This window comes from Acartia tonsa, chromosome 8 (assembly GCF_053477335.1).
Source record: "Acartia tonsa isolate MP-2025a chromosome 8, ASM5347733v1, whole genome shotgun sequence".
Classification (NCBI taxonomy): Eukaryota; Metazoa; Arthropoda; class Copepoda; order Calanoida; family Acartiidae; genus Acartia; species Acartia tonsa.
In genome coordinates, this window is record NC_137267.1 from 20,801,850 (window position 1) to 20,828,863 (window position 27,014).

At 32.6% G+C, this 27,014-nt stretch overlaps 2 protein-coding genes across 2 annotated transcripts in view; one reads left to right on the top strand and one right to left on the bottom strand.

Annotated features, from left to right (window-relative positions):
* The window catches only part of LOC145326519 (uncharacterized), a 71,708-nt gene that overhangs the window by 18,765 nt on the left and 25,929 nt on the right, over nt 1-27,014 (top strand). Inside the window, exons 31-34 of the mRNA XM_080169890.1 lie at nt 1,112-1,166; nt 1,614-1,701; nt 17,819-17,906; nt 18,708-18,759. Coding sequence (XP_080026016.1) covers nt 1,112-1,166; nt 1,614-1,701; nt 17,819-17,906; nt 18,708-18,759 — 283 coding nt within the window. The remainder of the gene's footprint in view (nt 1-1,111; nt 1,167-1,613; nt 1,702-17,818; nt 17,907-18,707; nt 18,760-27,014) is intronic.
* On the bottom strand, nt 3,130-13,962 carry LOC145326207 (uncharacterized). The gene is made up of 15 exons (XM_080169374.1): nt 13,860-13,962; nt 12,295-12,311; nt 11,023-11,075; nt 10,530-10,574; nt 10,046-10,121; nt 9,324-9,395; nt 8,779-8,849; nt 8,127-8,209; nt 7,445-7,512; nt 7,084-7,134; nt 6,753-6,869; nt 5,854-5,908; nt 5,473-5,512; nt 4,901-4,983; nt 3,130-3,788 (listed from the first exon to the last, which is right to left on the bottom strand). Exons 1-15 carry the CDS (start codon nt 13,959-13,961, stop codon nt 3,654-3,656), a joined length of 1,068 nt encoding a protein of 355 aa, XP_080025500.1. The 5' UTR covers nt 13,962; the 3' UTR covers nt 3,130-3,653.

The window sequence follows — 27,014 nt, forward strand, 5'->3', positions numbered from 1 at the left end:
GGGGCGTTATGACATCTAAACTTAAACCATTAGCAAAATGGTCTAAATATTGAGCTAGATTCTTGAAACTTGGTACTTAAGCCTAGACCTATATAGGTATTATCTAAATGAAAAAAATAAGAAGTTTTATTTTTAGGTTAGGTAAGAAAACCCTGCGGAAATGGGATATTTATTGTTTTTTTTTGCTTGAATACATTATGCCTATTCATAAGGACATTATTTGAGCAAGTTTGGGACTGAATTTGATTTATGACAACACGAAATATGAAAAAATGCACTTAACCCCTGCGAAAAACCCACCTAGCCCGCTGGGGTCGGTCGCCGACTTGCTGAACCGTCTTAAATAATGTCCTTGTTTAAAGACACAGTGAATTAATGGGGAAAAATCTAAGAAAAAACAATTAAAGGTAAGTTTCTACATCAAAATAGACCAAAAAAGGCCTAATAACCCCATTTCCTCAGGGTTTTTCGTACCTAACCTAACCTAAAAATAAAATTTTTTGATTTTTTTTTCATTTAGTTGTAGAACCTACTAGGACTAGGCTTATGTACAAAGTTTCAAGAAACTAGCACAATATTTAGACCAGTTTGCTCATTGTTTAAGTTTAGATGTCATTACGCCCCCACCTCCCCCCCCCCCACCCTTTCTTTCTTAAATGGATGTAGAATATACGTGGATATTATGAAAGGGGAAGATTTGCGTCAATTTCGGTTGCTATTTTCCTATTGTTAGTTCGTTTATCCAGTAGGAGGGGAGGGGAGATGCGGAATCTTTATTTTAGCCCGCTACAAGGTTCACTTTATTGAAGTACATGATAATCTGGTGTAAGATTCAATCAATGAAAAATCAAATTTTCAAGACCACCAATATCAGCTTCGCTACTTACGTATGTTGTCATGTCATCCTTGCTGATTTTAAAATTGTATAGTTTTAATCAGTGGCGGGCACAGTGTTTTGCCATGAGACAAACTAAAAATTTTGACGACCCTATTGCGTTATTTGACACCCCTCTTAAACCAAAATCTAAGGGGGTCTTTCTGCACGGTTTTAAGTTTAAAATTGAATTTAAAAGATTTTCTTTACTTGAAGCAACTTTATTTTTTTTTTCAGGAAAAAAAAGGAGATGAATTTGTTGATGAACCGCTAGGAGATGATGAAACTTTGGGTAATTTTATTTTCGGAAGATATTTCATCATTTTACTAAAAGAATTAAACGAGTAATTGTTAGGAATCTTTAGGGATAAGACAATGGAAGATAAACTTTCCCAATATCAATAAACAAACATACTTGTGCCCAGTTCATAAATAACTTTTAAAGGTAGACTTTTTTTCTGTACGTCAACCTAAACAAGTACAACCCACAAATACCTTTATAAAATCGGTCAACATAAAGCTTTTATAGGTCGACCTAAAATTTCCAGAGGTCAAACTTTATCTTTTGTGAACTGGGCTTTAGTCTTCAAATTAAATTCATTGGTTTAAATGGTTTGGGATAAGGCTATAGTATCGACGGTATATTGTCACTAAAACTACATACGCAGGTTGACATAAAAGCGATACAATTTTTTTATCACGGAAAAGCTTCTGTTTTTCAATTTCTTTTCTATTTTAGATTTTGTAGAACCAGGGAGAGTAGTATATACTACCTCCAACTATTGCACGGATTATAAAGTCGTCGTCCATCATGTTCCTGGACACACGTAAGTTTTATTTAAGAAGTAGCACCACTAGTTAAACCTCTACGTCGAGTATTAAAACAGCTTTCCGAAGATATAAAATGTACAATCATAAGTTTAAAACCATTTTTTTATCCCCGAGATGCTACATTTTTATATTCGTAGAAAACTGGATATCATTCTATGCTTGACATAATTTTTCAGTATGGCTAAGAACCGGTTCTAATCCACCGGATATTAATCGGTTTCGAACTGTTGCGTGAAAAATAATTCTTACTTCTGATATGGCAGGTGTGTGACAATAGGTGAAGAGCATTAGACACGTTGGCGTGTACAGAGTTTTGCCAGAGTGGGGGGGGGGGGGCAAAGCGAAACCAAACATTTTTAACCAATAACACCTTCATTATTATTTTTTATGCTCCTTTATACAAAAATCTAGGGGGGAAATTGGTGGTGAAGAGGGGAGTAAGGGGTTGGAAACATCATGATACACCCCAGTAATACTTTCAAATAAAAGCTGTGCTATGAAATAATTCTTATATCAAGTAGGAAAAAGTGAAAATGAACCCACTTGGTTATGCCTTGGTCTATATTAGGGTTGGGCCGGATATCCGGTGTGGCCGGATATCCGGCCGGATACCGGATATTGAAACTAGGGTTGGGCCGGATACTTTTTTGGCCGGATACCGGATACCGGATATCCGGCTGATTTCAAATGCCGGATATCCGGTATCCGGCCGGATATCCGGCAAATATCCGGTTATCCGGCCAAATTACCGGATATCCGGCCGGATAACCGGCTAAATTACCAGATATTAAAGTAGCAAAAAAGATTTATTAATAAACTTTTGAGATTTCATATATAAAATTTACATAAAGATAAACATATTCAAAAAATGTTCTTCTAGCTTCAATAAAAGAAAATTATAGCCATATAAAATTTTAAAAAGCAGAGATTTTTGGTGTAAAATATAAAAAAAGTTATAGCCGGATATCCGGCCGGATAGTTTCAATATCCGGTATCCGGCCGGATATTGAAAATGGCCGGATATCCGGCCGGATATCCGGCCACACCGGATATCCGGCCCAACCCTAATTGAAACTATCCGGCCGGATATCCGGCTCTATAATTTTTTATACTTTACTCCAAAAATCTCTGCTTTTTAAAATCCTAACTGGCTATAATTTTCTTATTATTGAAGCTAGAAGAACATTTTTTCTGAATAAGTTTAACTTTATGTAAATTTACATAAGATTTCTGAAGAAATTTTTTTTTACTATTTTAATATCTGGTAATTTGGCCGGATATCCGGTATCCGGTATCCGGCCAAAAAAGTATGCGGCCCAACCCTAGTCTATATACTGCCAATAATAATGTGTATACTAAGCAAAAACAAGGCAAATCATGGTCCTTTTTTGACTTCTAAAGATTTATAGTAATTTAAAAAAAAATTATGGAGAAGATTTTATTAAACAAACAAACAAAAAATATACACGTTAATAGATTTGTTAAATTTACAATATGGAAAAATCACATATAATTTTTTAATGAAATGAATATGGAATAACACAGCTGTTTTACATAAAATAAGTAGAATAAATACATTAGATTTGTAAATAAAAATTAAAAGCATTACCCTGTGGAATTGATTTAGTTATTGATATTAGCTTATTTGAACGATTTTGTTGAACTAATGCAGCACTGCATCTGATAAATTGATTTAACCTCTAATAGACACCCCCCCCCCCCAAAAAAAACCGTTCAGGGTTTCTAACTTATTTCTGTGTGTAAAAAGTTCTGAAGGGGGCCCTACTGTGTAGGGTTAATAAATGTTTTGCATAAAATTATTGAAATCTTTTTTTTCTCTCTTTCTTTTAAGTCTTAAGATAGAAGAAGTGTGATCTACCTATCCCCCCCCCCCCCCCCCCACCTTAAGTGAACCTAGAGTCTTCTAGGGGCGTATCCGCTAATTTTTTCATAATTCAGTCTTAACAATACTATCATGGCTATGAATAAGGCCAGCATTCTCTGCAATATCATTTCTCACAAATAGATCATTTGTGATGTAGCCTTCAATCTCTTGATTTGCTATCAGGATGTTTTGGTTTACCTAAAAAGAGGAATATTGTACATTGCAATCTGTAAAAATGGGTGCTATCCATCAAAGTATCTATCGATAAAAGACCCCCCCCCCCCCCTCCCCTATATGTTTGGAATAGCTTGATGTTAAGGAACTTTTTTTCCCTTTAAGTTTAACCATTGCGGGTTGCCTTAACACCTGTGTGGTTATTTTTCACCCAATATACTTTGGGGACTTTTCAATGGATGGTTCACTAGGTTGAATGTTCAAACATTTCAACCAGTAATTTTAATTTTCAGGAGGAAATTTTTTTTGTATAAACACGCATTGGGGATTTACATATATTTATCAGCCATTGACTTATCCCTTAAAAGGACTCTCCACAGAAAAATCAACTTTGGATTTTTGAAAATCTAACCTGAAACTATTATTCTCTGTTCAATTTTAGGCATTTTTTGTTTTTGTGGCATCGCGATCGAAGCCCTTTGAAAATTTTGTCCGCCGCCTATTTTTACTGCCGCTATAACAATATATACTACACTTTCCTCCACTCAATATGTGTTCGCCGCTAAAGAACATTTGCTCCATTGCAACCGGCCGCTCTACGATTTATCCTCTTCCTTGACTGGACAATCCTGCCGCCTCCATTTTGTGTTTGCCTCCGCCAAATATAACCATCTTTTGCCGCAGTTGCCGCATTCATCGCCCTTCTCCGCCGCTACTCCGCTATACATTGCGTACGTAGCTATACACAACACCCCCAGCCTCCATTTAATTTCTGAACAAGGGAGAGGGGAGAATGTATTAAAAAGCGACGTACAGCGGAGTAGCGGCGGAGAAGGGCGATGAATGCGGCAACGGCGGCAAAAATAGAAGCTAAAAATCACTAAAGCAGCACAAATTAAATGGCGGGAGGATTCACTTAAAGGAGGTAAAAAATTTCAAAGGGCTTCGATCGCGATGCCACAAAAACAAAAAATGCCTAAAATTGAACAGAGAATAATAATTTCAGGTTAGATTTTCAAAAATCTAAAGTTGATTTTTCTGTGGAGAGTCCTTTTAAGAACTCTGGTGTGGGGGGAGTGAAATTTTATGAATTTATTCCCCCTCAGACAATATAACATGCACGGCCTCGCCTGTACCTTATGTGCTCCTGGTATATGTTTGTATCCTCTCTCATTCATATACGCCTTCAAATCCTCCAATGAGCCAGGGGTTCGAACTCCTTTAAGTTAAATACATGGCATAAATTTTCCATTTTTAAAACATCATTCTCCATATTTTAACTGGACAAAGTGTCTCAAAAATCAGCCATGTGACGTCATAAAAATGAGGTATTATACATTTCTTTTTTGGGGGGATTTTCTTTCCCACTTCTTTTCTCATCTTCCTCATTTTTATGACGTCACATGCCTTATTTTTGAGACACTTTGTTCAGTTACTTCATATACGTTATGTTTTGGAAGAAAATAAATAGTGTATGATAAGGGTTATTTTTCTATGAGAGGGGTATCGAAAATAGCCTAAATCTAACCCTTTCTCTGAAAATTGTGGAACGATCGGTCCAGCAGTTTACAAGATCATAACAGACAAACATACAGACAGACAGACTGTTATTGTAGTATACAAGATCCCAAAATATAATATTTAAAAATCCATATTAATTTAATCAATCATTAGAATATTTTCTAATTAAATTTTCAAAAAAAATTACCTAGGAAATGAGATTCGAGACTAATGACTTCAATATCAACCTAAAAAGAGTAAATGTTAACAAAAGATCTTTTTTGTTTGTTTTTGAAGACTTTAAAAGCTAAGTAATTCTAGAAAAAATCATTTACAAAAGCCTTCAATATATATAAATAAGTATTTTGTACACAAAATCATTGACGGATTTTTTAAAATTCCAGCATTTTGTCCTAAATAGCATCCAAGAAAATCACATTTCCCATATAGCATTACGGACTGAAAAACAGTATGGCTTCGAAACCGATTAATATCCTCTGGATTATAACCGGAAATAATCATATAATTTATCGTTTTGCTATCCGCGGAAAGCTGTCTAATATACGATGCGATATTATATCGAGATTACCTTTTCCCAGGGAAGAGTTTGGAGAACTTGAAATTCTCCTCCTTCTATATCCAAACTAAAATATATGTAAATTAAAGTTCTTTCAAATTACTGAGCTGGTTTCCATTAAAACAAGGAGGACAACATCCATAAAAGCGAAGCTCTGAAATGGTAAGACAAACAAACATTAACACTTGTGAGTGACAGACCTGAATAAAAAAATATAAAAGTCGAAACAAAATTGTAAGTAAATTTGTAGCAAAACTTATATACATTCATTTTTAAGACTTGATTATTAAATGCTTCGCTTATAACATTGTACCATGCTGTAATAGGAATTAGCATTGAATCAGATGAATAGGATAATTGTATTGTTGTCAAAAAGGTTAAAAATCAACATTTTTAAATAGACGTACGGTCATTCTTGTAAAGATTATAGAGTTGCTATGCTTCCTAGATAGTTCTAGGAATTATCATGCAAAGTTTGAAAACGATAGGACAATTCTAACATGTCTAAGTTAATGAAAACAGCTAACCGTGCTGAACGGACGTACGGACGGACCTACCCTAAGACAAATATATAATTAAGTAGCGTAAACATTTTTAACTAAATTATTATCATGACAGAAATACAAACAAACAAAGTTAATATGTAGAATTATTGGGTTACATCATATTCAAAACTTATTTAACTTTTTTACAATTTGAAGTACACTATGTTTCAAATCCGTCAACAAACAAAGAATTCTCACAGAAATCGTATAATGTATTATTGCATAAGATCTTTCCAACTGCTGAACCATTTGTGCTATACGGTTATTGTATGTATACAAAAAGCGGTTAGCTTTTACGTACAGAAGTACAGACATGATTAGTTATTTAAAAATTGGTTTGCCTGGTCAAAAGCATTTGTTTCCTACCTCAAATAATTGACTTTGGGATTGCCAACAGCTTCCAGTAAGGAATAAAGTGGAAGACATTGTATTCTCATAAGTTGGACATCTTTATCAAGCGCATTCGTCATTTCTTTCTTCCAACTAAAATATTAGAAAGTCAAACACCGGTGTCCTGGAGGGGAAACCGTTTTTTACTTAGGTATCACAGACCTATATGTCAATAAAAGTAATTTTCAAAAAATTGTAGATACATTTTGTAATGTTAATTTCTATGCCTCTAGGGTATCAATACTGTAAACAATTTTCACTGCATAATTTAAAATTGTTTATTTTGCTAATAAGATTAGATTCTCACTTGTATCCCATAACAGTTGGTCTTGGTAAAAATGACAAGCAGGTTTTCGCACTAAATATAAAAAATAGCTTTAAATTCTAATAAATGAATATAACAGAATAGAAATTAGGCAACCCCGTGGGCATTCAGTATATGTACAATATTCATATACCTAAGTATGAATTGGTCTGAAAAGAAAGATATAGCACATTAGACTCCACGGCTTGGGGTAAAGAATTGATTCCCCTCCTTAAACTTTGAAACCTCTTGGTTTACCCCTCTCCAAATTTTTAAAAATACATCAGATTACCCCCTCAATCTTATTATGATTTTGTTATCAAACGAACTTTTTAAAAAATATGATAGGAATCACGTATTTTACCTGAAAATTTTTCTATTCTTTTTTATTCCATTTGTATAGTGCTTAGGATTTGGCTCAACTATTAGCCCCTAAAAAAACAGCATTATCTTTGTGTCTTAGTACTTAGGCTATTAATTATTTGAAATATTGGTCTGTCCACCAGAATTGTTATTGAAAATAGACGGCTTATTTACCTTAACTATTACCCCTCCTCTCTCATCAAAAAAGTCCTTATTAATTCATTAACAATAATAAATCATATGTATCCTAATTTTTGGTTTACTTCTCTAATTAACAAAAATGACAACATCCATTAAAGCGAAGCTCTAAAACCGTAGGGCAAATGAACATTAACACTTGTACATTGTCAGAACTTAACAAGCAGAATATAAATGTATAAGTGTAACCAAAGTTGTAAGTAAATTTGTTGCAAAACTTCTTTAATACAGCATACTGTTTAAAGACATGCCTACATTTTAAGAAATTAATTTTAGATATGCTCCGCTTATAACATTGTACCTTGTTGTAATAGGAATCAGTATTCCAAAAATCACATAAACAGGATAGTAAAATCACATAAAATTTTTGTTAAAATGTTAAAAATAACATGTGTTAAATGGACGTATGAGGTTTCTATTATAGAGTTACTTCGCTTTTAAAAACTAATGAATAACTTTTCTGAGAGCTTAAGTAACAATCTTACCGTCCAATTATATTTTAGCTCGAAATAAAGAGAGGTAGATTGATCTTCAAAATCATATCCCCCGGCTTCTATGAAAAATCCATCTATAAAATAATAAGAATTAGATAGAGCGGTAATGCACAAGCGTGGTTTAAAATAACCAATTACTCCATTATAATTTCACTAGAGGCTACTGCCCTAGAAGCCTCTAGGGGCATCTAAGGTTGGGAGGGAGGAGGTTTTAAAGAAATAAAATTTGAAAAAAATGGGGTAGTGTTATTCTAATGCTAATTTCTTTTGGGAGGATAGAGATACACTTTACTAAAATAGTTATTAACCTTCCCGAGACCTATTAAAAGCTTCACTGTAATGGAGAACCATATCGGTTGAGCGGTTAGCGAGATCCTTCGCTACAGAAAAAAAAGCTTACTGCTTTATACAATAGGATGATTCTCAAGCAATCGCGTGTACACTGTACAGTAATTTTAAAATTACGACACCCTCTTTAAACCAAAATTGAAAAAGGGGCCGGGGTTGTACGGGACTGACTTGACAGCCTTTAGGTGTATAATAAACTTTGAGAAGGATAAAAAAACAGAGTATTTATTAAAGTGACAAACTGATAGAGAAGGCTTATTGAGTATCTTTGCTACTGAAAATACTAAGAACCTACTTTTAATTTTCCCCTTAAATACAAGCTCATCTACTTCTCTTGATTGGTCTGTTGAGTAATTTTCTGGATTTCTAAGAAAAAAATATTATGGTAAAGTCAGATGTCTCAGTTATTTGGGAAGTTGAATAAGGTACAGATAAACAGTTGTCCGAGAATGCACACATGTTTATTGTACAAGCACATCTAAAATAAATCACTGATTTGAAACCTTTCAAAAGATTGCCAAAAAAAAGTAAAGAACACTGTATATGATCAGATACATCAACCTCAAATAATAAATTAAGAATGAAAATCTTCAAAGAAAAATAAAAAAATATGTTTTTTTAGGGGGTGGGCTTTTTTCTAGGGGCGACTTTTCTTCGGAGGGATGTTGTACCCTCCCCCAAAAAAGAGTTACAACCTTTCCAGAACCTATGAGAAGCAACACTATAAAGGAGAACCATTTCGGTTCAGCGGTTAACAAGATCCTCAGGTACAGACAGAAAGAAAGACATCCTGTTACTTTTATATAATGGTTAGCTACTCTATAAATCTGTTTTGCATACCTTAAAAAATCTTCTACTTTGAAAGACATTTTATAGTCTGAATTCCCAGAATTTCTTTCTAGATAAAAATTCCTAAAAAAATTAATTTTTAATTAGGGGGTATGACTCAAACACTTAGGGGGTTGGATACCACCCTCCACCCATAATGTTAAATAGCTATATCCCCAGCGATGAAAGACCCCAAAATACAACCTCGTTGGTTCTAAGATTTGTCAGCTTACACTTTTAAAATTCCGAGATTTTTTGTGTTATGTTCTTTTCCCTGCATATACTTCAAAATTAAATAAGAAACCAATACAGTTTTTAGCGTTGTCCTAAGAAAAGGAACATAAAAAACTGTGGTACTTTCTCAATTTAAAAAGTGTAAGCTCAGTAAGAGAGCAAACAATTTTCTGCAAAATTTAGGGCCTTTCAAGAAAGAGGTAGGTAGTTGTTTAGTGTATTTGTATATCTATACTAATAAATTAATTGATATTACAACAGATCTATAGTATAGATAGATGTGTAAACAGATAATAACCTTCTTCCTTTTTCCAAGGACCTTTTTCGTCTGCTAGCAAATTGTTTTCTGCTACTTGGCTGTTTTAATATTTCCGTTACCATTAGTTGATTTTCAAAGACCCAAATTTAGAGTGAGCACAAGGTCATTGCAATAAGGAAATATATGTATTTAACCCTTTCACCCTCTAGTGTTTTACAATAAACAATATTTTAAAAATTACTTTATCCATAGAATTAACTGTTTAGAATCTTGGTGAAGACAGGACAACATGGGTATATTGTTTGTCAAAAATGTTTCTAAAAATATAAATTTATTATATAAGGGACAGCGTAAAGCCTCTTGTAGTGCCTATAAAATGACTGCCTGGCCTGCCTTCAGTAATTTAGTCTGTGTATTGACCTATCATTGGTCATTTATATTTTAGTCGTAATTTTTATAGGAACTACAGCTTCGACTGCGTCTGTCATTCTGCCCCTAGCATCTATGGGTTCTTTATTCGAAGCTATATAGAATGGAAGAGAAATAGCCTGGAACCATACCCAGACTTTATATAAAAGAAAATAAAATAGCCTAAAACCATCACAGGACCAAAAAGAAACTCCATATCGGTTCAGAGGTTAGATAGGTCATTCGCTTCAGACAAAAAACATACCAATTTATATAATAGGATAATTATTCTATTTCTACTATAAAAACCATATTACCTTCAGTTGATGTATCATTATCATAGATTGTTAAATTGTTTTTATCTAAAAAAGATATTTATATTTAGTAGTGAACTTTAAAAAAAATATAAGTAAATGCTTATTTTTTCTATTTCTATTTTCTATATGGACATACTTACATTTTAATACTACATTATAGAGATACTTCGCTTATATCATTGTACCTAATCTTTTAAGAAATCTATATTCCAAAAATCAAGGTAATATCATTATTGAAATAATCTTCCATAATTGAAATCAATAGGACGATTTTAACATGCCTAAATCAATAAATCCGTTTTGTTTGTCATCCTCGGGGAGGTGAATCAATTTATATTTAATTGTCTTATCACTCGATATCCCTGCGTTATAAATCACATTAATGACAAACGGAAGTACACATGAATAATATCTGTAGTGTATAATGACCGATTTTCTTTAAGAATGACGTACAGAATACCCAAATTATATAGTAGTATTTAAAAAAAACTACCAAATCCAAAATTTGTAACCAATGGGAAATCATCATTGTCATTCCTCCAAATTCTAAAACAAATAGTAGATCTAGAAAGAAAACGAAGTAGCAGGTTTTGTCGTATTTTCACAGTAGCTTTTCTCCTATTTCTAGTCCCTGCAGAGGGCTCTAACCATGCGAGGCCTTTTTCCTAATCCTGCGGAGTAATCAATAACATTTGCCTAACCTAACCTAAAAAGTAAAAATAACTTGAAAAGCTACTGTTTAAATGCGTCGAAACCCACTACTTCGTTTTCTTTTCATGATCCCAAATAGTTAGTAACTCTCAGCTGCAATGCTAATAAAATAGGATATATGTGGATATTATGACAAGAGAAAAATTGTCGTCAATTCAGCTTGACTACAAGAAACACATTTATTGGTCACTTCGTTCAACCAGTTGGTCAGTGGAGGGGATGGGGTAAAGAAAGGGGTTCCGTTTCGAGTTTTACTTTATTAGAGAACATGGAAATCTGGTGTAACGTCCATGTTATAATGGATCTATGGCGATGAGGCAACGTCTGGTGCAAATATGTGCGGAGCTTATAAACTATTTGAAAAAAAACATTATGAATAAGTTTAAAGATTGTGTATGGATATTGATATGTATAGCGATGTAGGACGATGACAACTGTAGCAAATATATTCGCAACATACACTAAGTCAAATCTGTGCACTCAGACATCAAACTGACAGTAAAACAGAAAATTTAGATGGTTGGGGCACACTCTAAGGAAAGTACATGTTCAATTAACCAATCAAGCCTTAACTTGGAAACCCCAAGGAAAGAGATCAGAACTCAATGGCTATGATGATGACTAAGCAAAATCTGTGCACTCTAGCGCGTCCACTTTAAGCAAGTTAGAGCATGCAATAGAAAGCTTTTAAAAAGTTAGAGCATGCAATAAAAAGTTTTTTTCCTGCACAACACAAATGATTTGATTTTATCAATTCTTTGAACAAATAAAACAACTTTTGGTATTGTCCTCTTAGAAATTTTTTTTTCAATTTTGAAAATTTTAGTGCCCTCCCCTCCCGACAGCGAACTATGAACTCTTTAGATTAGGTTAGGTTTTAGGCTAGGGAGCCGCAGCGCTCGGCCCCCTTGCCTGCCTAGCCGCAGCGCTCGGCTCCCTAGCCTAAAACCTAACCTAATCTAAAATAGTTGTTCGTCGTTGTCGGGGGGGGGGGGGGGGGTACTCAAATTTTCAAAAAATTTCTAAGGGGATAACGCCCAACTTTTATATTTACCTTGGGGTACCAACCTCCCTTTAAAAATATATATATCAAACATCCATGATTTAAGATTGTTTATGATTATGGATATATAATAAGTGAATATTGTGAGAGATTCTCGCATATCCTGGTAAAATGTTTCTCCTAGCTGGCTAATATAACGTTACCCCATAACCCCATTACCTCAACCTCTACCCTTACCACGAAGGAACGTATCAACTAATATATTTTTTTAGCTGTTGTAAGGCCCATTTGCTATTTTGAGACAATTTATTTATATTACTAAAGAAGGTGTCTTAACTTTTATTTTTATAGCTAGTCGGTGTTTTTAGTAAGTAGTAGATGTAAAATTTTCCATAGAATTCAAATATGCAATCGTTTTTATTGCAGACCTCTTATTTTTTAAGTAATTTAAGTTTTAAAAAAAAATTAAGTTGGTTTTAAGGTACTATAACGCAATAAAAAAAAAATGGCCATTATAAACAAAAATAGTAAGATCTTTAATTTGATACCTTACTTTTTGAATTCTGTCAGGTAATTATTGAAAAATCGATTTTTTAAACCTCGGTTTAATCAAAACTTTCAACGTAAATATATATTAAAATAGGCATTAAAAAATATGGGTCCATATAAATATACTTTTAGAATCAGAAAAATATTACGAATCCATTGTAAGCAAAATTGAAAAAAGTAAAAAAAAATGGCCTAACATATTATTTTCTACGGGCAACACTTACTTTACCCCCTCTTTACCCCCTTCCCATTTTTACTCTCAATGATTTTACTCTTAAAGATTTAAGATGGTTGCCTGTATAATATAATATAATATTTTCATATAATTTTTTTTATCGTAGTTGTAATATTTTTCTCATTCTAAAATTATATATAACGCCTATTTCTTATGCCTCTGTAATGATATATTTAAGTTGAAAGTTTTTATTCTTGTGGGTTCAAAAAAATTGATTTTTTTCAATAATTACTCAACAGAATTAAAAAAGTAAAGTGTCAAATTAAAGATCTTACTATTTTTGTTCATAATGGCAATTTTCTTCTTTTTTTTGTCGCGTTTTAGTACCTTAAAACCTACTTAATTTCTTATAAAAAAACTTAAATTACTTTAAAAATAAGAGGTCTAAAAAAAAAACCGATTGCATATCTGAATTCTTTGGAAAATTTTACATCTACTACTTACTAATAACACCGACTAGCTATAAAAATAAAAGTTAAGACGCCTTCTTTGAAAAAAATATTTGTAGACTGTTTTTAAAAAGATCTAACATATTATTTATGAAGGTAAGAGGGCTAAATTATAAATATGACAAACGCAGGAGTAATAAACGTCGGAGTAGACACTAAACCTAACCTAACCTATTTTAAACAATCTTATAGGTGTTTTATGCCTAACCACTGCAGTTCGCTTACTTGTTAATTAATATATAAACCTAACCTAACCTGTATATAAATACTTGATTAACTTAATATTTAGATACTCCGACGTTTGTAACTCCTGCGTTTGTCCTTGAAACCTAAAACGCGATGATTTATTGTCCTTGTATTTAAAAGGATGTTTTGATATAATTCCTAATGGCTTCATAACAATCTGCATTATAATTTATCTGTGGAATCACTTCGGTTATCATTAAACTTAAAATAACATTTAATATCACTTCTATTTTATACATTTTACCTAAAAAAGTTTTAAAATATTAGATAAATAACGTCATAGAAAAAAAGCTTTTCTATTTATAACTTTAAACCTTCCTTGAAACCTTTTTAAATTTAGTGAAAACCTTGGGAGGATGGGTCCAGCCGTTTACGAGATCTTATAATGCTCTTCAACAAGAAATTTGCTCCCTAATGGATAGGATTTGTTGAAACTTTAATGCTTATATAATATTAGACCGAAATTAAACAAAAAATCGGTGATTTCTTTCTCTATTTTATCTAGGGAATTTTTTTTTCTCATAATTTTGGACAAAAAAAGGCCATTTTAATTTCATGATAAAATACCATTTTTCTACCAAGATAAGGTTGAAATAAATAGTAAGAGATAGACACTTTCTTCATAAGGCCTTCCAACCCAAGAACACTTCCAAGCTGGACCCGTCTACCTTAGCCTTCAGAGCCGTTCCTTTTGTCACTAGAATCATCAATAGGACAATTTCAACACGATTCACTTCCCGATCAAAGTTATTCATTACAGTCAAACGGACCAACCATAAATGTGAAATGGCTTTTCTTTTAATAAAAAAACAAGTCTATGCTACATTCTCAATTAACTGCAAAGTGAAACTGCAGTTACATTGCATTTAAACTTGTATATAGTTTACATTTACGCAAAATATTTACCTAAATTGTTTTGATTTCCTAACATGTTAATGATTACACGCTCATTTCTATTTGAATTCTTGGTTTCATAACCAATAAAGTATAAGAATCTCTTGCTTTCTGTCTGTACCAAAGGATCTCGCTAACCGCTGAACCGATATGGTTAACCTCCACAGTGTAGGTCCTTGTAAGGTTTAAAGCTATTCTGGGGGGAGGGTACCAAAAAAAGCGCCTCCTAGCAGATAATTTTGGTTGAAAAGAAAACATATTAAGTGCATCTAGAGGCCTCTAGGGGGCATAAACGCTAGTCCTTGTAATAAAGAAACAGGATGTCTGTTATACTAGAAAATATATTAATATCCCATTAGAAATCAAAACTAATACTTTTTTTCTAGACCATTTATTTTACATAAACTTTCCCCAAAAATGTTAAATATATTATTTTTGCGCAAATGTATCAACGTCAATTTATAATAAAAAAAATTTCTCCTGATGGCATTGTAAACATACAAGTAACATGAATATCAAAATAACCTGAGATGGATTTTTGAAAGATGCCGCGTTTTTTCGACAATTTTTTAGACATTGATTGATTGAACGAAGACGATGGGATTTCAACACAGAGTATACAACATAAGAATTCAAATATTCAAATGTCTAATACAACTTAAATCCATTTTCGTTGCATATTTATTAATGCATCTTTTTAGAGCTGTGTTAGACATTATACAAATGGCTAAAATAATAATTTAAAGTTTTGAATTCTCAAGTTGAATACTCTGTTAAAATCGTACGGGGCATTGATCTTCAAGATGGAATAAGGTTTTTAACAGGGTATACAACTTGAGAATTCAAAATTTTAAATTATTATTTTAGCCATTTGTATAATGTCTAACACAGCTCTAAAAAGATGCATTAATAAATATGCAACGAAAATGGATTTAAGTTGTATTAGACATTTTAATATTTGAATTCTTACAAATGGCTAAAATAATAATTTTAAAATTTTGAATTCTTATGTTGTATACTCTGTGTTGAAATTTCATCGTCTTCGTTCAATCAATCAATGTCTAAAAAATTGTCGAAAAAACGCTGCATCTTTTAAAAACCCATCTCTGGATGACAACATCCATAACAATGAAGCTCTGAAACGGTAGAACTGAATAAGCTAAATATAAATGTTTTAAGGACATGCTTACATTTTTAGGACTTAATTATTGAGATGCTTCGCTAATAATATTATAATTTCTTGTCCCAGGAATCAGTTTTTTAAAAATCACATATATAGGATAATTATATTACTTAAATTATTTTTGTCAAAAAGTTAAAAATCAACATTATTTAAATGAACATGTATACAGACATTCTGGTAACAATTATAGAGTTATAAAGATTTCTAAATCTTACCTAACTGTAATAGGAATTATTATTCAAAGTTTTAAATGTCAATTAACAAAAAGAGCTAACCGTTACATAATCGTTTCGGACAGACGGAACTACCCGAATAATAGAAAAGCTTCGCTTTTACAAATAAGGATGAAAGTCAACAGGGGCGTCCAAGCTTTTTTTTTGGGGGGGGGTAAAAAATTTTAGGGGGGGGGTTAATTCGTGTTTGGGGGGGGTAAAATGGCGCGCGAAGCGCGCCGAAATTTTTTTTTACCCCCCCCAAAATTTTTACCCCGGGGGTAAAATTTGATTGGGGGGGGGTAATTACCCCCCCTAAAGTCTGTTGGGGGGGGTAAATACTCCCCCCAAATCTGTTGGGGGGGGTAATTACCCCCCCCAAACTAATTTACCCCGGGGGTAAAATTTTTGGGGGGGGTAATTTAATTATGTAAAAAAAGCACCTACCTAATCTATTAAGTTAATAAGTACTATCTTATAACATAAAGTAGTAAGTAAGTTTTATTTGACTATAGCTTCAGATTTCATTACTTTTAATACTGAGTTCTCCTTTTTAGGAAAGCTTCACATAGATCCCATGATGGTTCCACACTATTATAGGTCAATCCTTTGAGTGGTTTTAGGCTATTTTTCTCCTCCCTTTTTACCCTTTAGAAAACACGAGTTCTTAGATGCTAAGGGCGCCACTACTATTCAAATATATAGTAGTATCTCATTCTTTAGAACATAAAAATACAATAATTAACTCACTAACCAATGAACCAATATGATTTTACTTTAAAGTGAAGCGTCTTATAGGTCCTGGTAAGTTTTATAACTAGTTTTGAGACACCCTGACATCCTCCCAAAAGAAATCGCCTATAGAAATTCTTTTTCATTATTTAATAAAATATTTAATTTAGTTAGGTATCTATTTTATGGAATCTTCAGTGCTTTACAATTACATCATAGATCCCCGGGATGGTTTTAGCCCTTATAAAGGCCCAAGCAAATAAAACATGATCAAACTATTAAATTTTTTGTTATCATGGTTAAGAACTGTTTTAACTGGTTGGACAGTAAAATTTTTTTTTTAAGAACATTAAATTTGGGGGGGGGTAAATAACCCCCCCCCAAAAAAATTTTTTAAAGAACATTTATTTTGGGGGGGGTATTTAACCCCCCCAAAATGGTTTGGGGGGGGTAAATACCCCCCCCAAAATCGTTGGGGGTGCCTACGGCACCCCCAAGGTAGGGGTAATTTTTTTTTGGGGGGGGTATTGTTCACAAAATTTTGGGGGTGCCTACGGCACCCCCATAATCGTTTGGGGGTGCCAAATGGCCCATTACCCCCCCCCTTGGACGCCTATGAAAGTCAACGTCACTGTAGCATAAAGAAAAAGGCTTTAAAAATTAAATTTCTCCATGCTATTGTAAACATTCAAGTAACATGAAAAGTGATATATTATTACTTGCATGTTGCACTATATTCTCATGTATTCTCATAAATCAATACTTGCAGCTGGCTAAAATAATGATACCCGCAATCCCCTTCTCTGCTACTGGATGAACGAAAAGACCCATAAATGAGGTCCATATTAGCAAGCTCAATTGAGTCATTTCCCCTTGTTAATATATATACACGTATATCCTATATCCATTAATATGAATCTGAATCAAAACAACATCCATAAAAACGAAGCGCTAAAATAAGAACCCAAAAAGTAAAATATAAATTTATAAGTATTAATAAGTTTGTTGCAATTTTTTTCTTATAATAACAAACAGCTTTGCTATTACATGCGTAATCGTTCCTGTTTAATTCTAGGTCAGTACATTATCTGGAGAAGCATTTCAAGACCAAAGCACCTAAACAAATCCCAATTACCGTGACTAGTGATAAAACTTCAATACAGGTTTCATGAAAGATAGATAGATAAATATGTAATCAGATTATTTTGTATTTAAAAAGTTAGAATGTCTGTCTGTACCACTGGATTGTATAACCTATTCCTTTATAGGAATTAAGACCCGTATGTATGTTTTAAAATTGAGGATTTTTCATTTTGACCTTTTTTAAAGCAATATTTATATGATACCATAATTGTGTCCTGTTTTACAGCAATACTGTTTATTATCTATAATACAAAGTAGCTTGATGTCTGTCCGTTTGTCTGTCTATCTGTCTGTCTGTCCGTCTGTCTGTCCGTCTGTCCCTTAAGATCTCGGTAACCACTGAACCGATCGGATTCTACTCTTCGGGGTATATACCTATTGGTCCTGTGGTGGTTTTAAGCTATTTTCTTGGGGGTGGGACACCCCCAACCCTCTCAAAAACCAAAAAAATCCCCCCCCTCATAGAGGCTAGGGGCGAAGCTGCTAGTACTTTATAAATTAACTAGCCCACCTAGTCGAAGGGTCAGGGAAGGGTGAAAATAGCCAAAAACTATGAAAAGCATTAAGTCTTAAAATGAAATAGCCTAAAACCATATAGGGACCTATGTAATGCTTCCTTAAAATGGAGAACTTAATTAGTTCAGTAGTTATCTAAATCTTAAGCTACAGAAAAAAATCGTACTACTTTATATTATAGGATAAATATATTAATATATTTTATAATTTCCTGGCACTCTACACAAATATTAATGTCCGTTTGTCCTACCGTCTGATTTTATGGATGTTGTCATTCTTGTTAGATTGAATTTTAATTTAATTAGGTTGATCTAAATTTGGACAGTGGTAAAATGGACTGCATACATAATCTAACAGGTATATACAAAATATAAATCAAGCTGTTTAGCCTCGGGCATCCTTTCAGGACGGGATACACCATGAGGTCTTATATTAGTGTATGTCTTAACCAAACCTTGCTTAAAGCTGTGCATTAAGATATATAAAATGGAAAGAATTTTAATGTTAGAGGTAGATTTGAAATCTGCATCAAATTTTAAGGATTTTTTTATAAAATTAATTTTTTTGTATAATTCTTTATTTAAAAGCGCAAATACAATTTAAGTTAATTAATTTTGACATACGTGATAGGTGGATTGAAAACTCCCTTCAAATCTACCTCTAACATTAAAATTCTTTCCATCTTATATATCTTACTATGCATCGTTATATGGTCAAATGTCCTTCAGGCAACCAACCTTTTGATTGCACAACCCTTGTCTGGAAGTCTGGAATTTAAGTTGCGCATCTGACATATCTTCAGTAGAAACGATTTTATCGTCTTTAGTTATGACGCGGTGTCGGGCCTAGATTCGAACATATCACCTTTCGGACAACAAGTGGATGCGCTATGTGTTATGCTTTAGTTTCTAATTAAGTAATTTAGCCCTGCAGGGCCTCTAAAAAAATGATACAAGCCGAAGGATTAACAATCCAGAGGACAATTAGAAAGGACAATTAGATTGTGGAATACAATATTTTGTTTCACCCATAGAAGTTATTTTTCATTCATTCTCCTTTTTTATGTAGCTGTCTATGGTGTATTAGCAAAATGGGAATAGATGTCACTGCTTTTGGCCTACCTTTTACCTTCAGGAAATACCATATACCCCTCTCTCTTTTCTAGGGGGTTTCTTTCCCCTAAAGGTAGGCCAAAAGCTGTGACATCTATCCCCATTTTCATAGAGCACTAAACACAGCTACCTGTTTTTATAGGCACTACATTTAAAAAACTTTTGCCCGTAAAATCTCGAATGGCTAATTATGATGTCATTCTATACCTATATGAGCAACTACTTTTTCTGTTTTTACCTTATGAATTATTTTTGACAGATTTTTTATAAAACGGCATGCTTTATTGCATCAAGATCCATGACAGATCTATATAGGAAATAAACATCTATAAATGAGCTCGAGTCTTCCAATAGTAGAGTGTTTAATACTCATAGTGCTCCAATAATCCACAATAAACTCTCATTGACCAGAACAACAAGACCCATTATTTTACTCTATGAAGAATAAATTCATTTTTTCTATTTCATGTTGCTATTTAAATTATATTAAAGTATTAAATTTCTATTCATAAAATAGAAAATCTAAATTTATAAAATAATAAATCAAAGAAAACTTAGTTTTAAAATAATTTGATACTAGAATGCGTCCGTAATGTGCTCAGATATTAAACTAAAATTTAACATTTAACTAAACATTTTAACCCTTTCAGGATGATAATTTGAATAAAACAAGGATGACAACATCCATAAAAGCAAAGCACTGAAACGGTAGGACAAACGGACATTAACACTAATATATTGTCAGAACTGAATAATCAGAATATAAATGTATAAGAATTGAAGCAAAATTTTATGCAAATTTGTTGAAAAACTGCTTTATACAGGATAATATTTATGGACATACTTACATTTTTAGGACTTGATTATAGAGTTGCTTTGCTTATAACATCATACTTTGTTGTCCCAGGAATCAATATACCAAAAATCAGATCAATCGGATGATTAGATCACATAAAAATTTGTTGTTAAAAAAGTAAAAAAATCAACATGTTTAAAATGGACGTACGGACATTTTGGTAATGATTATAGAGTTGCTACGCTTTCTAAATTGTACCTAACTACTAAAGGAATCACCATGCAAAATTTGAAATCAATAGGACAATTCTAACATGCCTAAATTAACGAAAAAAGCTATCCGTTACGGACGGACGGATGGAAGGACGGACGGACGGATGAACCAACGGACCGACCCTAATTATAGAAAAGCTTCGCTTTTAAAAATCCTAGGATCCTAAAATATTTTAGAGAAAGAGAGACAAAATTATAAATACGGTTTTAAATAAAAATAATGAAATTAAAAAAAGACGGAAGGAAAGGGAAGTGACATTTAATCTTTAAAAAAGGATGAAAAAACGAATATTCAGGGATAGGACAATGAAAGAAAAAGATTAATATTCAATCTAGCGGTATGATTTTAGAACGCCGCCTCTAGTATAAAATATTATCCTAAATACATTTAAATAACCAATAACATTAATAAATTATTCAAAAAATATAATTTAATTATTTAATACTTATAGTTGCGGTAATTTTCGTTTAATGAAATCTTCCAATTTTTAACATTTATAAAACAGCCTACTTTATTGCATCAAGATCCATGACAGATCTATATAGGAAATAAATGTCTATATATGAGCTCAAATTTTCCAAGCGATAATTGTTTAAAACTCTTAGTACTCCAATAATCCGTAATAAACTCTCATTGACTAGAACGATAAGACCCATTATTTTACTGTATAAAGAACAAATACATTTTTTTTATTTCATGTTGCTATTTGAATTATATTGAAGTATTAAATTCCTATCCATAAAACAGAAAATTTAAATTTATATTATAGTAAATACAAGAAATCTTAGTTTTAAAATAATTTGATACTAGCGATACATGAGTAATGTGGTCAGATATTGAACTAAAATTTAACAGTTAATTAAACATTTTAACCCTTTAAGGACGATAATTTGAAATAAAAAAAATTAAGATCCTAAAATAGTTTAAAGAAAGAAATCGTCAGGGAGAAGATAATGGAAGAATAGGTTTAATAGTCAGAATTCAGATAACCAAAAGAAAGTAAATAAAACATGGAATAAACCTAGCCAATAGCGAGATAATTATATCGAGCCCAACTCTAGTCACTTCATATTATTTACAACTATAACTTTTAATTTAATAACTAATCACTTTAATATTTTCTGTTTATTTTCTAATAGATATTTTAACTCTAATGCTATGAACAACATGAAAATTATGAAATGAAGTATGAAATTAGGCGGTGGTGGTGCTTGAAGCATTTTCCCACATCTACCAATATCCCCCTTACCTTCTCCCCTTCAATATTTACTTTGATCTTCTCCTTTTTTAGATAACATATATTTTATTTTATCCCCCCCCCCCCTCATTCCCCCCTACAACCTGATCAGGAAAAATAATAGTTATTTCTCGCATCGTATTATAAACGGCTTTCCGCGGATATAGAATGTACAATTATAAGATTAAAACTAGTTTTTTTTAGCCCCGAGGTGCCGAAGGCAAGTTGTATATAGTACGATGCTAGACATAGTTTTTTCGTATGGATGAGAACCGGTTCCTATCCACCGGATTCGAATAAATACGAGAAATTTTTATTTCCCTTTTGGAATGATTACCACTTCCCCTTTAACTTTCCAATCGTCCATTTCTCCAGTTATTAATATTTTAGATATTGGATTTATTGAAAACATAGATTAATCATACCAACAAAAAACATGAAAATAAACAGTAACCTAGGGATAGAGGATAGAGAGGGCATTGGACTGTAAATAATGAAGTACATATAAGGTTTTATGAATCTCGTAAAATAAAATAAAATTTTGGGTACTTTTGTTAAATCTTGATTGTATGGTCCAAGCTAGCAGTTTCAAAACTTTCCTCTGCTTATTCTAATACTATAATTAGTAATTTTGGTAATCCTTATTAATTTGGTGTACATCAATTCATCGTCCAATGTCACTGGCTAACAATGACGTCCAAGGGGAGGGGGGGGTAAAGTAGGGATTACCCCCCCCCCCCAAACGAATTTGGGAGTGCCGTAGGCACCTCAAAATTTTTTTTTCATTTTACCTCCCCCATTTAAAATTTACCCCTACCCTAAGGGTGCGGTAGGGCGTAGGCACCCCCAACCATTTTGGAAGGGTATTTACCCCCCCCCCCACAGTGGGATTTTTGGTCATTTTTTAAATTTCCTCAATTTTGAGTTAAATGTCCCAGGGGCTAGTATTACCATTCAAAGGTTGCCATGCAACAGATTTTTTTATATACTACAAAATTAGGCAAAATACAGCCGTTTAGCTGAACGTGGTCAAAGGAATATTTTTAAAAAGTGAACTTTTTCATTAAAATCATCATACATTGCTTTTCCCACTTTTTCCTAGAATAAATTGGTGTAAAAATCTGATTAAATGATATGTAACAATATTTCATTGATATATACAGATGTTTCTACTTTAAAATGCAAAGAAAAATAAGAAAAGTTGTCATAAATCTGTAATTTAAAATCCAAGAACACCTAATATTGCATCTTAAAATAACATGTATTTTTTACGTTTAAAGGTTTTTCTCACTTGGGGCTACGAGGTGCCAAAAGTTATTTAGGTCCTGATTAAATTCAAGTATTCATAATTCAAGATTAGTTCATAACTCTTGGCACCTCGTAGCCCCAAATGAGAAATCCAGCTTAGAAAATAGATACTGTGAAGTTGTATTAATATAAATTAAATACCATTATGAAGTCAAACTACTAAAAATTGATATAATTTAATAACACACATATTTAATTTAATCTTTAAAGGTTACCTTTCTGTTTTTAATATTGAAGCTATTCTGTAAATGATACGTCCGTCTGTCGGTACATCTGTCTGTTAGAAACATTATTAGGGAAAATGTGAATATCTCGGCTGCTATTTAAAAGACTTTATTACCATACTAAGAAGCATCCAGATTATAATTTACTAAGTCCTTCAGTCTATCGGTAATGGTCTGACAACCAGTTGATTTATATTTGAACAAGGATGACAAAATTCATAAAAGCAAAGCTCTGAAACGGGGTGACAAACAAACAGCGTGAATATGTAAAGTATATATAAATAAGTCTTGTCAAAATTTTGCCTAAATTTGTTGCAAAAGTTCTTAAATATAAAATACTGTTTAAGGGTAAACGGACATTGTTAGGAATTGATTATAGAGATGCTTCGCTTTTAATATTGTACTTATAATATAAGTTAAAAATCAACATAAACGTATTGACATTCTGGTAATGATTATAGGGTTGATACACTTTCCAAATCATACAGAACTAATACAGGAAACAATAGAACAATTCTAACATGCCTAAGTTAACGAAAAAGCTAACGTTACGGACGCAGGGACGTACGGACTGACCCTAATTATAGAAAAGCTACGCTGTAATTTTAGATAGACAGCTTTTTTGGGGGGGAGGGGGGGGAAAGATTTACCTCATTGATGGTAATGCGCCCCTAGCATCTAGGGTATTCAAAGGGATATAGAAGGGCAGAAAAATAGCTTAAAACAATACCCAGGCTTATTTATAAAAATGAAATAGCCTAAAACCATCCTATAAGAAGCTTCCCTCTAAAGAACCATATCGGTTCAGTGGTGAGTGAGATTCTTCGCTACACACAAAAGCTTAGTACTTTATATTATGGGATATACTGAAAACATATATACAATGATTATTATGAAATAGTTTTAGTAACAAAGCTGCTCAATTTTTATAAATGTGCGTATGTCTTCCTTTCTGTATTTCTGAAACATTTAAATTAAATTTGATTTCTAAGCCACTATTTTTTCTGTCTGTCCTTTAACTTTGTTTGAAATACTTAATTTATATTGTTCTTTCCTTTCAATGCCCTTGGTTTCTAAATCTAATAGTAGTTCCTGAATCCACATTCATTTACTGTAGGTATTACCTAAACTCTCCATCCAACTATTAAAAGGGGACTATCCACGAACGAGAGCACATGATTCTTAGTACCTTCCAGCATTGATCCTAAGTATTTTCTTTCAGAATATAATAGGTAACCATATATCATTAATGTATTGACGAGAAAATTTATGTTTCACCATGTTATTTTAGGTATTTTAATTGATTTTGAAAACTTTTATGAAGCTAATTCTTTTAATAAAATGGATATTTGATGACACATATGCGAATACTCGTGTTATATAGATTGTAAATTAATCAATATTAGCATTAATTTGAACATACATATGAGATATAGTAAATGTGCTTTTGACTTTTTTAAATTTTTATCATTTGACAACATGGACAATTAAAGACACCCCGAACTCAACAAAACGTTTGATAGAATTTTGACTAAAAAAGCTGAACATTTTTTTACTTTTTTTCAACTTGAAGTGGTGAAACTTAAATTTTCTCGTCAATATATTAATTATTGATAGTGACCTATTATATTCTGAAAGAAAATACTCAGGATCAATGCTGGAAGGTACTTAGAATCACGTGCTCTTGTTCGTGGATAGTCCTCTTTAAAAATAACAAGGATGACAACATCCATTAAAGCAAAGCTCTGAAACGGTGGGACAAACGAACATTAACACTTATAGATTGTCATAACTAAATAATCAGAACGTAAATGTATAAAAGTTTAACAGAATTGTAAGTAAATTTGTTGAAAAACTGAATAATTACAGGATAATTTTTAAGAACATTGTAATAGGGCTCAGCAAATATACCTCAGGCAAACCTTTTACAATTTTAAATATCAACTAAAAGGTCGAACCTGACCCTAGTATGACAATCCCTTTCATCAAAGATCTTTTAAAGCATCAAAATGGGTTAAAATTTATAGCTTAGTCACAGCTGATGCGCAGCTGCCGAGCCCTGTATACTATTTATTGAAAACTTAGAAGCTTATGATATGTATATTAATCATATACGTACACCTTAAAAACTCTCCAAAAGTTTAATTTAGGTCTAAGTCAATGTTTTAAAAAAATTCTTTTTAGCAGAATAATATAAGAAATTTCGAATTTTTAACTATATGAGTAGAGTAGTTCTAGGGACATTTTTCTTATTAAAATCACAATAATATGTATATAATATGTTATATTACATAAGCTATAACCTGTATATGAAAGGTTTTAACTTTATTTTTAGATAGAATACGCTTTTGTTGGCATTTGTGACTCATAAAGTTAAAAAATCCCCAAATCAGCCAAAAAACCCACTGTGCCCCCCCAAAAAAAAGCTTGGACGCCCCTGCTGGCTGACCATAAAGATTGTTTGAAAATGCAAAGGATATTTTTTCCATGATTTAAACATCCACTGTTAAGTGTTACTCCGATAAGAGATCCATGATGAAAGTACACTATTATGATTGTGCGTGTGTGCCTGTGTATGCGTGTCTGTGTGTGAGTGCCTGTGTAGAGATCCATGGTGAAAGTACACTATTTTGTGTGTGTGTGTGTGTGTGTGTGTGTCTGTGTATGCGTGTCTGTGCCTGTGCGTGTAGACTTGCGTGCTCCCACTTACGGTGTCTAGCAAGTAGCGACACCGACGCCTGACAGAAGGACGGACGTACAGGCGAACGTACGGGTGGAAGCCACGCACAGTTGAATTATTCTGCACATCATTTCTCAATCATAATGAAAATTTTCAAATTTTCATTTAAGTAGGTTTATGATATCTGAGGAAAACTTTAATGCCTCCTTATTTTTAGCCGCTCAAAAATAGTATACTCTAAAAAGTATTTGATTTTTATGAAAACAAGCGGTTGTTATAGTCCCTTTCATGAAATCGCCTATTAAGGGGCGTTTTGTCGTATTTTCACAGTAGTTTTTTTATTTTTTATTTATTACTTCAGGTTAGGTTAGACGAAACGGCCCTTAAGAGTCGATGTCACGAAAGGGACTATACCCAAACATGCTTTTAGTTTAAATAATGATAATTTTATTTTTTTTTTTAAATTATTTTTTATAGGTACGTTAATGCTTTTAAAACAAACTAGCGGCTTCGCCCCTAGCCTCTAGGGGCTTTGCCCCAAGAGGTGATAAAAAAAAATTAAGGTGAAATTCGTAAAAGGACCAGGGAAATCTTCAGCAAAAAAAAAGACCAAGGATATCTCCTCACTGTGGGCTACAATTGAATCAAGACAAAAGTAAGTGCCGAGCCCTGGGACCTATGTAGGGTGAAAATATACATAAATCCTTGATGATTCCAGGTGGAGACAAAATATTTTAGCGGGGTCTTTTGGTTTTTTTTTCAATTTTAAGTTCTGAAAAAAAATTGAAAAAAATATGAAAATCTTTAATAAAAAACAAACAAAAATTGATTTGTAATATTTTTTTTTATTTAAAGATACAAACAATATAAATACTATAAGCTTTAAAAAAATCACAATTTTCAAATTTAGACTTTCAATATAAAGATTTGTAGAAAAAACCTAACAACAAATTCTAACATATTTTTGATCAACATAGCAACC

Excerpts from the sequence above, each read along its gene's own strand:
- LOC145326207 (XM_080169374.1), bottom strand. The coding sequence starts at position 13,961 with ATGTATAAAATAGAAGTGATATTAAATGTTATTTTAAGTTTAATGATA. Across the intron at positions 10,575-11,022 it reads GGTTACAAATTTTGGATTTG|ATAAAAACAATTTAACAATC; the intron begins GTAGTTTTTTTT and ends TATCTTTTTTAG. Across the intron at positions 10,122-10,529 it reads TAATGATACATCAACTGAAG|AAACATTTTTGACAAACAAT; the intron begins GTAATATGGTTT and ends TTATATTTTTAG.